General features: G+C 34.7%; 1 protein-coding gene across 3 annotated transcripts in view; it reads left to right on the plus strand.

The window, feature by feature from the left end:
• Positions 1 to 11,390, plus strand: part of LOC104887676 (protein NUCLEOLAR FACTOR 1) — a 32,311-nt gene extending 20,921 nt beyond the window's left edge. The window contains exons 18-26 of one of the 3 annotated variants that reach the window (XR_007270901.2): positions 2,123 to 2,169; positions 2,317 to 2,376; positions 3,911 to 3,982; positions 5,528 to 5,557; positions 5,676 to 5,766; positions 6,920 to 7,025; positions 7,263 to 7,325; positions 7,489 to 7,560; positions 11,125 to 11,193. Coding sequence is in view for 1 of the 3 variants with exons in the window: in XM_010672374.4 (XP_010670676.1) it covers positions 2,123 to 2,169; positions 2,317 to 2,376; positions 3,911 to 3,982; positions 5,528 to 5,557; positions 5,676 to 5,770; positions 6,920 to 7,025; positions 7,263 to 7,325; positions 7,489 to 7,560; positions 11,125 to 11,199 (620 nt within the window). In the remaining 2 variants the exon portion in view is untranslated. Of the gene's footprint in view, positions 1 to 2,122; positions 2,170 to 2,316; positions 2,377 to 3,910; positions 3,983 to 5,527; positions 5,558 to 5,675; positions 5,771 to 6,919; positions 7,026 to 7,262; positions 7,326 to 7,488; positions 7,561 to 11,124 lie in introns of those variants that run through there. The other 2 variants (XM_010672374.4, XR_007270902.2) reach the window with 2 other exon arrangements.
• The last annotated feature ends 2,583 nt before the right edge of the window (positions 11,391 to 13,973 follow it).

Here is a 13,973-nt window from a genome sequence, read left to right on the forward strand (position 1 = left end):
GGAAAGGATGTTGAGGTGCCTAACACTAGATGACTAGAGTGTAGTTGCTTCATTGTGAAAGGCTTGGATTGTGGTGTGAGCTGTAGTTATGGCATAACGTGTCATGGTGAGAGGTTTTCTTAGAAATGAGATAAGTAAAGATCTTATGTTGGTATAGATAAATAGAGATATCTAACATGATGTTTTAGTTCCCTCGCTGTTTGAAATGTTAAGACTTTGAAGTCATTAAGGGATTCTATAGGAACAGGATCTTGGCTTTTAGCACAAATGTGAGTTCAAAAATTAAGCCAATTATATGTTGTTTCAGATGAGCAAACTACAAGGGGGTTTGTTGGGGGGGGGGGTTGAAGTGCTGTTGGAACATGGTAATTACTTCTGGCATAGACTAAGATGAACAGGTAATTCAAACAATGCAGAAAGCTTCTGGGAGGAAAACCTTCTTAGGGCCAACAAGGGAGTATAATCCTCGACCACGAGGGATCAATTCCAAGCCACAACTCTAAGTAAAAGTCTCCTCAAACCTTTACCCAATGATTATGGAAGTGATGAAATTATGAACTGACTAGATTATGGAACTTAGGACATCACCTTGAGCTCTAATGTCAGTTCAGTCAGAAAGTCTTTATTGTAGACTTCCTTTAAGAGTAAACTGCTCCACTAACAAAGACTACGACCAGTTATGCCTTCTAAAATCTAGCAAGAAACTCCATGTTCCATTGCAACTTCCACTCTTGACAGTCAACATATAAACATGCAAATTTATTTCCTAGGATTCCATGTTTGATTTCCTATTCTAAATGACCTTTTAGATTACATGGAATATAATTAGAATAAACTTCCTAATCTGATACACGTACAAAAGATAACTGTTTATCAATTGAAATTTATCTCCTAAAATATAGGTACATAATAGGTAATGACTCTAGGATGGTAATTGACGCCTAGTTCCTAATGCACACCAGGTTCCATGTTCCTTCTGTTCCGACTTCCATCAGATTCAAGTTCCAGGTCCCTTAGAAGAAATAAAATGACACATGACTTCCATTGATTCACCTGAATTTTCATGTTGAGTCCATACTCATGAACTTTCATCTTTATTCTTGGTTTTCCAACATAGGAACAGCAAGAATGCTTCTGTCAACTCAGGAACAATAGTGATACTTCTTCTGATGATGCTTAAAGTTCCAGCTCTCAAATTATTTATGATATTTAGTTCCAACTTTAAAACTTCTGAAGATATTTCATTCAAGAACTTGTTTCTTATCCTTGACTTGTTCCAGATGTTTCCAATTGTCCCCAGAATGTTCAAGGACTAACCTGCATTCACCTTATTTAAACAAAGATGATTACTTCTTAGAGTTTGCTTTGTCATCAATAATCCAAGTAGGGGTAACATTTTACTCCTTTGCCTATCTTAACGTATATCTGGAAGAAGAAAAGCAGTCATGGCCTACCTCAAAAATATCCTCTACGTCTTTTAATTACAAGATTTTTGTAAACAACTATATTTTCTATTTTAAAATAAATAACAAGTTCTAGCATTTGTAGTTATCAACATATGAGTCTAAGGTTATACATATATATCTATAGTAATGGTAATAAGAATGGATTACTATAATTATGGATGGCCTTTAGGTAACAGACAACAAGTTTTACAGGTACATATTGCTTCTTTTCGCAGTCATTACGAACCGACATCATCCAGTAGAGCTTCTATAAAGGAGGCCACCATATAAGAAGCTGTGGATTGAGTCTTCAGGGAACAAGTAAAAATAATCCTATATAATATGGCCTTTAGGTAACAGAACAACAAGTTTTACAAGTACATATTGCTTCTTTTTCTCAGTCATTAGGAACCCACCTCATCCACTAGAGCTTCTATAAAGGAAGCCACCATATAAGAAGCTGTGGATTGAGTCTTCAGGGATCATTACCACACCAAGTTGCAAGAATTGTTTCCCTTAGGTGCATGGAACTAGTGATCCTCTGAGCTGTTCTTTTTTCCCATATACTGATGTTTTCTTTGTCAAAAAAATGCACACATGATAGTCTTTGTGCATGTGATGTCTGATCATTTATCAAATCATGTGATGGTAATCTTAATTTTAACGCTATTTTGCAGACATAAATGCTTTGTTCAATCGCCATTGTCTCAACTTTCAAGGGAAGGTAGGGTCTTATTCCTCATAATTTAGCTTAATATCTCAAGTAACATGGATGTCATGCTCTGTTGCATAAAGCTTCCGTAATCAGAATGAAATGAGTGACTGTTTTTTAAACACACCTGATTTGACGTGACGCTTCCTCCTTCTGCAGCTGAGATTGTCTTGTGAACACAAGGGTGTGTTGCCCAAAGTTATACTGGAAGTGAGACAGGTGTGTTTCTCTAACATAGAAGCTTCGGGATCTCGTCTTTCTGCTATTGTGAAGTGGTTTGAGATTTTTCTGTGAATTTTAAAGAACTTGAGATGTTTCTTAATTTCTTGTAAGGCATTCTTCTGTCTTAGATTCTTAAGTTGTGGTCTGTTTTGTTTGGTGGCATCAATGCTAGGAGTATTCAGATTTCAGAGTGATTTGGTGGTGATATTCTATTATTTAACAAGCTATAGATACTAAAGCAATATTGCCTGTCATTTCCACATGCGGCTTTTACAACTTTCCACATTCCTTTGTAATGTTATGTTCAAATCAGGTTGTCTTTGGCTGTGGGATCCTCGGACTTTGAAGGTCTTTTACAACCCTGTCACAACTTGAATTCCAGCATTTTTCGCTTACTGTGGAAACGCGAAGAGAGTTGAGGAGTTTTGAGTTTAGAACTAGAAAAAAAAAATTCAAATTTCATGTAAATTAAAACTCACCCAGGCGTTAAGTTATAAATTCGACCAAGATCCCTCATTTGATTGCATAAAATTGCCTCAATTTGAATCTTAACCAAAAAGTCCCAATTAGGTGAAACCCTAATTCCTCCGGTAGCCGTCGCCGCTGAAGGTTTCGCAGCAGGCTTTGATCTACTCTCTTCTCTCGTGTTCTTCCTCTTCAATCTGGTGTCTGCCCTTATCTTTATCACTTTTCTCTTCTTCTTTTTCTTTTTCTTTTTCTTTTTCTTGTGGTCCTCACTGAGCAGTTCACTTTCACGTGAAAAGATTGGAAGTAAAAGGCCTCATTGATGTTATTTTTTTGAGGTTCTTTTTGCTTTTCCGTTTGTAAGCTTCTTTGTCTATATGGAAGACTGACTGTATTGTGGGGTGAGGCCCTCTGCTGGGTGATGACCAAAGTTACTTTTCCTCTGACCATATTTTTTGAAATAATAATTTACATTTTTTTGTGGAAAATATAATTTACAAGTAATATGTTTAAATGCATCTTTAATGCTATAAATATGTTGTTTTGAGTATGAATATGTTAATAATTGATTTTAAAGGTTTTTGGCACCAAAGGTGCGTTTTGCCTACAGGATGCGCGTGCTGTTGCCTCGCACGTTCCTGCGCTTTGCGCCTTGGTGCATATCACTCCTTTTTAAAGTCAGTGTTCAAGGAAGACGAGTATACTTCAATCTGTTAGATACGCCAGTGTCTTTTGTATTTTGTTTGAAATGATATCATTGGGCTTAGCAGACATCATTCTTGGCAGCTTGCCTCATTTATATAGTTAGTTGGTCACTATAAAGCCTCCTTGACCTGGAGGTGGCTCAAGAGTTTAAGATAGACTAGTAAATGAAATGTATTTTTGGTGACACCTACATGAATTTATAATCATGACTTGTATTACTCTTGTATGCATCGATGGCTTGCCTTTTTCCGCAGTAGGGGTGCTAGATGGTTTGCACATGACTGGTATTCTAGTATATACATCAGCCTACTTGCTTACATATCTATTAGGTGCCTTGACAATATTCATGCTTATCTTGTAGGTTTATGAGCGCTTTGATTCAGATTCCATAGCTGAAGATGACAGTGCTCGTTTGGATTACTTTATCAAAAAGGTTTGAATATTTCATATTCTGTAATCTTCATGATCTGCTATGCATATTTCTGAGGCATGCTTATCTGAAAAAAAAATACAGTGATCTATAAGTAGGAAATCAGGGTGTAAGGGAGAGGTTATTTCTCCATTAAGGGGAGTTTGGCATACACATTTTTAAGTTCCAAGATATGGGGTTCTCATTGAATTCATACCTTGGAATCATTTTTTTTTTATATTCATGAGTAAAGCCGTAAAGGTGATAACACCACCCCCAAACCAAGCGCTACCACCTCTTTTACACTCCCCTGACCATTTAAACTACTATTCTAAGACTAACACAAAAAAGTGACAGTAATCTCCAACCAAATGTGTTAATTTTTTTTTTCTATATTCATGAGTAACAGGCGACAACAGCCACCACCCAGCCAAGCGCCACCAGTCCATCACCTTACACTCCCTTAAGTCTTGACCATTTATACTACTATCCTAAGACTAACAAAAAAACGTGACAGTAATCCCCAGCCAAACATGTTAAATTGCAAGTAAAATCCGACTTAAAACAGTTAAAATTTACTCTGTTTTCTCCTTCACCATGAGCTATCACTCGTTTGTAGGAACTTCTTGTATGTTTCACAGGATGAGAATTTTAACTTTTGGATGCACCAGATTTATGTCAATTGTGATGTAGAGTGAGAAGTGCACCACTAATGATATTACCTGCAAATAGCTACTGGAGAGGGTGAGAGACCAAATTTTTTGATGCGCTGCGTAGTTGTAAATTTTGATATTGAATGGAGAGTGTATCACTAATGATATGATTGATTCAGTTGAGGGTGTAAGACTAGAGGTGTAGGCATGGATAAAGGTGGTCCAGAATTATGGAGAGTGTATCACTAATGTCATTTTCTGTTTCCAAAATACCCAGCCTTTGATAAGTGGGGAGCCACATGCTCACATATAAGGAAATCAACTGGACTCCAGTCGTGACAAGAATTGTAGAGGAGCTGGGTTCACTCAATTCGTTTGGATCCTGGTGGACCAAAGAAGATACACATGGTGTTAAGAAACTTTTTGTTTCCTTGTCAGGGTGGTGGTTGTTTGTCTGATTTAGATGTGAATTTGGAATATGTTTGGAATTTGAGAACAATGCGACTAAGATTTTAATTTGTCCTCACGTTTTGTGTGCTCTTTTTGGTGTATAAACATGTACGGTAACTTCTATGAATTGCTCTTTTTCATATCAGTCAGAAAGACCTTGTATAATCTTATCAAATTAAGGTTTCTGTTATAATTGCCTTTAGGCCATTAGAGATTTTAAATTTTCATAATGAAATCCTAGCTCTGGAATCTGTTATATTCTGCTAGAAGTGTTCTATTGAGCAGTATAGCTTTCATTGAAATTTGATGTATGAGGGCGTCTAGCATTGGAAAAGAACTTCGAGGAGGATGGGTAAAATTTTCAGGCATCAATTTTCTTTGTGCTTTTGTCAAAGAAGCTTGCAGTCTCTTTAATGCGCATATTTTACTATTTGAGTATAATACGAGCTTGATCTTCTTCTTGCAGGTATTTCCGAAGATAAAGGATTCTATCCAGGTATAATGATCTGCTTTGGACTAGATCTAGTAAATTGTCTGTAAACATCTGTACATGTAATTGCACCAATTGACGATGATGCAATTACCTACATCCTTTCGTTAAAATTGTTTTGCAGGGTGGAATCATGCTATTTATAAGTTCCTATTTCGAATTTGTCCGCATCCGGAATTTCTTGAAATCCCAAAATGCATCTTTCTGTCTGTTAGGCGAGTAAGTTTTCTATGTCATACTTCTGCCTTCAGATGTTGATTCTGATATGGATTTGGGTAGACCCAAACAAAAGTAATTGTAGAATATAAGGGATAGATCCCAAGTCTAGCATGAATGGACAATTTCTTATCAATCTCAATGAACAAGATGAACATAAATCACAACAAATTTTGTTTCAACAAAACTGTAAGACAGCACAAAGCTCATCAATTTTCATAATCTCTACTCCAAAATAAAAATAAAAATGCAATGACCCTTTTATATAAGGTTATTTGGAAAACATAAATCGTAAAAGAAACAAATTCCTAATCAAGTGTCGTGAGCTAAAAGCTTAACAATATTAAATTCAGAAAGTATTGAATGACACGTAACCGTGGTCTATTCTGAAAATTAATGCTCGACTGATTCTACTGGCACATGAGCTATTATTTAGATTAAATGGCTTAAGCTAACCGTTTATAGTTTTAGGTTGTAAACTTATCTAAACCCAAATATGATAAAGCTCAACCAAATAATTAAGTTGTGAATTCTTCGTTTCTTCCGTATTATTTTTCCCTTTTTGAATTTTGATTCGTCCTTGAATCAATTGTTCCTTGGTCGAACTTGGACTACAACGAAGTTCTGAACCAGGGGTACTTTTTGGAGTATAATAACAGTCAAAGGTGTATTGTGAACACTTTTTGTTACTCTTTGTTTTCTGTATAGGCACTTTTTGCGCATAGTTTGCTTCAATTGGAAAAACAACTTAGACTATTTTAATCATGTCATTATTTTTTCTGGTCCCCATGGTCGTAAAATTCCAGCAGTGAAGCAATAATTTTCACCTGCATAATTATATTACGCAAATCTGCAAAAAGAATCCAATTTCAGAGTTTGACCATTTTTAGCAATTTTGGTGTAACTCAAGTAATCATCAGCCCAAATAACAAATCAAAAAGCAATGAAACAAGAAATTTGTGCAACCAAGATCAATTAACATTTTAACTCTGTAGAACTACCCAAATCCAGATGTTATAAAGCTCAAGTGCTCAACCAAATGGTCCATTTTTGGAAATTTTCTTTTGTGCCCATATCAGAGTCTTTCTAATTGAAAACATGATCTATATATGCGTTGATAGTTTTATAAACAATATCTCGTGTGGTGGTTAGGTATACAAAGCCAGCAGATATTTCTCGTGCGAGAAATTGGTTCATCAAGGGACAGCGAAAGATCATGCTCTACACTGAGAGATCCCATTTTTACCATCGTTACAAGGTAACTTCCATTTGTTGAGGGAATTAATTAGTGCAATACCAGATCTGCAGAAGGCAATATTAGAAAGATCCCTGCCACCTGCTCAACTTGGTGCCAGAAAACATGATAAGGAGAGGGACAAAGGATCTTAGCAGTTTTACGCATATTCTTTTCTACTTGATATCAAGCAAGGTTTCTTTTAGAATAGTATCCTTGATCTTTTTATATACTCATTTCTGTTTTGAACCTGTCATGTAGATCCGTGGGATCCAGAATCTAATTATTTATTCTCTTCCAGAGAGGAAGGAATTTTACCCTGAGGTCAGTGTATCTTCAGTAGATTTGAGGTTTCTTTCTTTTTGTTTTTATTCGGGTTATATTTTTTGATATATCGTGCTTTGTCTGTCTTACGGAATCACCTTTCCCCAGCCAAAACAAGACAAAAGAAACCTCCCTCATATTATTTATCTGATATGTCTTTCAGGTTCTGAATATGCTTGAAGGATCTCAGAACATGACCTGTACAGTACTCTTCTCGCTCTTTGACCAGCTACGGGTAAACATCTTGCGCCTCCTTGTAGTCAAAATTATGGGCATTCTGATATTACTTGTGTGCTTCATTCAACTTTCTATGTTTCGTAGATATGATGGTAGATATGGTGATGGAAATGCTTACACCTGTTGTATGAACGTGTTCAGCCATTTGCATATTGTTAAATCATACTCCCTCTGTTCCACATTATCTGTTTACTTGACTAACATTTCAAGTATTACTGTTAATTTCAAAATGCCAAAACATTATACTAGTGAGCTCTAAGTATCGATTGGAAAACTACACAACTTAAGTAAAATGAACTTTTTGAACTTCTTAGTTTTTCGCCGATGTGATGAAGGACAGAGAAACCACACACAAAAAACGGAGTCCTAAAATTATATAATGTACTGATGAGGAAAGTGTTTGAGTTTCTTGTGAAACACAGAGTATTATTTGTGTCGTAATATTTAAATTTTAAAGACTTCTATTAAGAACGAAAGAGTGGAACTTGTAAGGTGTTGTTTGGTTCAAGATATGGAATGGAAACAAATAAAAGAAGGGAATGGTAATAAAAATGGTTGTAGTTATTGGGTGTTTGGTTCAAGCCATGGAATGGAAATGGAATGGTAACCATTACCACCAATTAATGGATTTTATTACTTGAGGGGGAGGGGGAGGGGTAGGTAATAAATTGGGGGAGTCCATTACCACCAACTACCAAGTAATGGAATGGATTGGTGATGGGTTGAACCAAACATGAAGAAAGGGAATCGGTAATTGATTCCATTTCTTGAAGCCTAAAAATAGTGAGCCAAACGAGCTCTAAATGTGTTCATAATTTTCAAATATATATGTAAAAATTATAATATAAAAGGATGTAGAATTTTCAAAAACATTTACAGCTCGTTTGGTAGTTGGTTATAAATGGTGGTAATGGGAATGAATTTGTGTGTAAATTTGTAAAGAATATCATTGTTCATTCCCATGGTAATGCTAATTTATCCTAAAGTGTTTACTTTCCTTCTTGAATTTTCATTCCCATCCAATACCACCTTGTAGGTGGTAATGAGTGGTAATGAAAATTGATTCCCCTTGAAAACAAAAACACAAGCTTAGGGGGTGAGATTGCTTGCCCACGGAGAAAAACTGTCTCCCCATGGAGATTTTAAGAGTGCTTCCCTATTAAAATTATACTTAAAATTCATTCCAATTACCGCAATTTATTAACGACTACCAAACGGAGCGATAGTGTATGTAAGGTGTGAGCTTGAATTTATGAGCGAAATAATTTTCTCGAGGCATAGCATATAGATACCGATTTTTGTATTGTGATGGCTTCGTGACAAATCTTTTGTTAGTTTCCCGTTGGAATTTTTCTAAATGTTGTTGATCTTGGAGATAATATAACTGTATATGGACAACTAGAAGGAAGAGAGAAGTATCGAAAGTGAGAAGCATCAAAAGTAAAGAGTAGAAGTTCAAAATGTATGAGAGACACATAGAAAATCCAAAAACTGAGAGAAAAGTTGAAACAAGTGAGATAGTGCTCTCATTGGGTTTGTCTAGGTTTGCTTTCACATTGCCTTCAAAAACTACAATTAGTAACGAAGGCAGTATATGTACACCCACACATACATGTGTATGTGTGTGATGCTGCTCAACACTTAAACTTATGATTATGTACCCCCTCCGTGTCAAAAAAGTAGTTGTGCTTATCGATGTAAAACTTTGAACATCGATATTCAAATTATGTATATATATTTTTTTTAATAAGGAAAAGAAAAAACTAGGGAGGATCCCAAGAGAGGGGCCACCCTAAAGCATCCTTTCAGATGATCAAAGAAAAAGCAGTATCCGGAGATTCAAACCAATACGTAAGATTCGAAGAAGAATACCCTCGATGGGCCATCCAATTCGCTCCCATGTTACCTTCCCTAAACCCATGATTGATACGCACGTCGTCGAACCCCTTTAGATCTTCCCCTGCATCCAAAAGAAGCGAGTGAATAGCCGAAGGAATTATCCAAATCCTTTTAGTAGCCTGGATAACACTCAGATTATCTCCTTCAATTACCAAATTTTTAATACCAAGAGCAATAGCACTTTTAATGCCTTCCCTTAGCCCCCAAGCTTCAGCAACTAAAATAGAAAAGTGAGGACTTAGAGAATTAGCACCACACAATACCCCACTAACCCCCCCCCCCATCCACCGACACGACGTTCAACAACATAGAATTTGAAAGCCATAATTTCAAAACCACATGAAATTTGTCACCATTCATTTCTACCTAGAAGTTCACCCCGCGATTTAACTGGCTTCAATTTTGGGTGGATTAGGACGCGATTGGATGGTTGTGGTGGTTGGCGGGGAAGTGGTTGGTTGTGGTGGTGGAAATTGGGTTGGCAATTTTGGTGAGGTTGTTGATGTTAAATTAGGGTGGAAATTATTAACTTCAATTGATTTGTGGTTAAACTATAATAATAATTTGGGATGTTCTAATTAGATTGTTATGTGATTAAGTAATGTCATTTTTGTAATTCTGGCAAAAAAAATACCTAAAATGGAAAGTTTTCAATTGTTGCGTTTTTTTGTGTCACGTCCAATATGGAAATTGTTGCGTTTTTCGTGACGGAGGAAGTATTATCTTTAACATTGCATTTTTCCTCATCATAAAGCACAAATGATGATCAAAATGGTGAACATGAATAATGCCAACGTACAAAGTATGACTATTCTGTGAAATGGAGGGAGTGTATACTACTATATCAACCCCTTTTGTTCTTCATGTAAGAAATGCGGGAAGAAATTATGGTGAGTAGGACTCATTAGGTGGGAGATTTGAGGTAATTGATTATTTTAAAAATGGGCAGGTGGAATTAGTAAGGGTAAGACCCAAAAGTGGGCCATTTGGGGTAAATTAGGGAAAAGTTTAGGCCATAAAAGAAAGATTCCAAGCAAAAGTAATAAAAAGAAATTAATACAGAAAGAAGGAAAAACGAACGGAAATGAAGGCAGTAAAGACATTGTCTTGGATGTGTGTATGATTGCTATGTGGTATCTTCCTTCATGCAATGGGCCCTACATACTTCATATCTTGCATTCCTCTTTTTCAATTATTCATTTCTGAAAAGAATAAGCTTTCTGTTGATCAAATAAGTTTAATTCAACACTTTTAAGCCTGAAACGTTGGAATTCGACGAAAATTCATCAAAAGAAGATTTTTGGTGAACAATATTTCCATAAGGTCTAAAAGCAACTCACTAGCACAAATCCGTCACACGATAACAACGATAATGCCAAAGCCTTAATCCTTATAGGATGGAGTCGGTTGCATGAGTTAATATTACATCTTTGGTGGTTGTCAACATAGAGCTTATCAGACATAGAGCAAATCAGTCATCACACTGTATTAATAATCCCCTAATGATAACTAACTAGCCAAATCCTTCATGTTTTCTGTAGCCGGTTTGTCGCCTGGGCCCAATATCTTGTTGATGAATTTGAAATTGTAGCTGTTCTATTTTTTCTCACTCTGCTGCATAATCCCCTAATGATAAAAATGATGTTATGTGATTTCTTCTTAGCTTGAGAGAGTTGTTGGAAGTGCTGCAGCAAAGAGGATGGCATCATCAGAAAAGAGCCTTTTTATCTTCAAATGAGAGGTTGTAGCTACTTGTTCTATAGCTGTTGTGTACTGGATGTAGAGAATATATACTTTAGGTGCACTAGATTTTATTTATTTATCGGAGTGATATCCTTGTAATCACAAAAGATGTTCTGAATTGCATTTAGAATGCAGACAGCAGGCATGTAAAAGAAATTTTGAGTACAAATCATTTTTGTCCATTCATTCCCCCATGTGCAAAAAGTGTGTGCGATGGAACAGTGGAATTTTGTGCGTGGGAGAATCAAGTTCACTCCGTTCCTTGTTCAAGAGCAACTAGAATATTTTGAAACAAGAAATCTACCTAAGTTCATGACCATATTTTAGTAATATGCAAATTCTAGCTGGCTCTCAGACTATTTGAGTTTGGCTCGATACTTTCTTGAGCCGCACATAGCAAAATTCAATTTGAAAAGTTCGTGACATCATTGGGGATATTGGTGTGGGTACGCCTACCTAAACCCTTAACCTTCTATTGTAACAATGTAATTTTTATACTATTCACCTATCATTATACTCGAACTTGAGCTGAGTATCGAGCTTTTTCAACAGTGAAAAGTATAAAAATGATAGGTGAATAGTATAAAAATAGTAGTCAGTTGCGGATGTGGGGATAAATAGAGGGTTAAGGCTTGAATCTTTAGCTCTTGTGTTAAACATTTATATTCAACGGTTGTAAAAATATTGGGAAATCCCATGATGCACTATGCCACAATTTCTTGTAGTAGATGCAAAAAGGGAAAAGACGAGCAGCAGTCCTGTAATAGTTTTTTATCACAATATTTAAGAATGTTTTAATAGATCAAAAAGTTCATCCAAGCGCAGTAAAGGGTATTTTATTTTTTAATTTTAACTTGATCAAACTCTATTTAACCCCTCAAAAAAAAAAACTCTCAATAATCAACACATAATATCTCCATGTTTGTTTTAATTAAAGAGTACAGATGCCCTCCATGACTTGGTCTTATGTATCTTTTATACAAAAATTCTTCTATATCCACTTTCAACTCTTTCATATATTTTTTATGTTATTGCCAAAAAAAACACTTTCTTTTTTTAACGAAGCCGTGCAATTATATAATGCCGAGGCTTAGAAAAGTTTCAAAAATTAAAACACACTTCTTTATTCTAAAGCTAATCAAATCAGCTCAACTCGAATATTGGTAGGGTTTGGGAAGAATTTTTTGCCTCAGTCTTGCCCGACACGAGCCAATTTTTTGTGTGCTTTATTCAATTGCTTTCGGTCTTTTTACTATAATTTTCTAATAGTATCTACCAATCTGGACTCTATATTTCCTTAATCAATCCATAGCCAATATATATGACATCTTAATTCATTACATTCCATTATTGGGAACTTGAATTTCTTGATCTCAAAATTGGAGATTGACATGTTGGAATTAAATTCTGTATCTAGTGTTTGAAAAATATAAGGATTTGTAAACTTCAGAATTTCGATTCCATTGTTCTGATAAAAAAGTTCATAGGAATTTGAAATCGACTTGTAAGTGAGCAATCCTTTCATACTTTTGTCGGTTCACAAGTAACTCCAAATTTACCTCGTTCTAACTCTTGATCTATTACTTTTTGCCAATTAATTATGTAGGAACGCTTCATAGTTCATATGACACAAGACGAATAAGACTCCTTTTCAAAAGAGTAATTGTGGTATTTATGTCTGCTATTGTTGTTGAATCAGTTTATCGAACAAATGGAAGAAATGAGAGAGGGATTTTTTTCCAATATTTGAAACATGAAGCTCAAATTTGGAGCTCAAACTTCAAATTTCAAACCCAAAATTAAAAATATGAGATAAAAAATTGTATGAATTAAGATACTAAAACTAAATTCTAAGACTCGAGGTGCAAAATCTGAGATCCAAAGTCCAAAACTAAGATAAAATAAATAAATATATGAAACATATCCTTAGACTTGAAGCTCAATATCTCAAGCTTTATTGCTGGTACAACCGTCTTATCCAATACATTTACATATTTTAGAGTTTAGACTTTAAAAGAACGCTAACTGTTAACTGCTAAATATAAATTTAATTTTCTTAATTGTACAATAAATTGATATTTTAACATTATATAATATCTACCCAAAGACCTTTATGATTGTTATGTTCAAGTTCTTTTTACTTATTATCAAAAAAGTGAAGGAAAATTCAGGTAAATCTTAAATGATGTGAAAAAACAGTTCAAAGAAATTTAAAAGAATTCATTAAAAAATTAGAGACTTACAAGAGAAAAATATTAATCAGGAGATATTCTTACATATTCTATTATATTTTACCAAAGTAAGAACCAAATAGACTACATGCCAATCTCATTAAATTTTTTTAATCGCCTCAAATAATTCTTATTACTTTAAATTTCTTCTTTACAAGTTTGAGAAAGAGACGGTTGCTATACTTTTGAAAATATTTTATTTAAACAATAATTTTTCAATAAATATTAATAAACAGGTGACCTTTGAAATGAAAATAAGAGCTTAACCATTAATACACTATGACTTTGTTGTTTAATGTTTCAAATAAAATATGATGAAGTCTTGTAATAATTATAATTAAATAAAAAACATTAACTTATAAGAGAACATTGATGTCATATTCTCTTACCACACTTCTTTTACGATATCATTTTCAAACTCAAACCTTTTATTTTTTGTGTTTATCACGTCGTGACTTATATTTTTCAATTTTTTACTGGACAAAATATACCAAAAGTAGCAAAATAAATTATGAAATTTAAAAATAATAATATATTT

The sequence above is a fragment of the Beta vulgaris genome, chromosome 2, assembly GCF_026745355.1.
Source record: "Beta vulgaris subsp. vulgaris cultivar EL10 chromosome 2, EL10.2, whole genome shotgun sequence".
In the NCBI taxonomy this organism is placed as follows: domain Eukaryota; kingdom Viridiplantae; phylum Streptophyta; class Magnoliopsida; order Caryophyllales; family Amaranthaceae; genus Beta; species Beta vulgaris.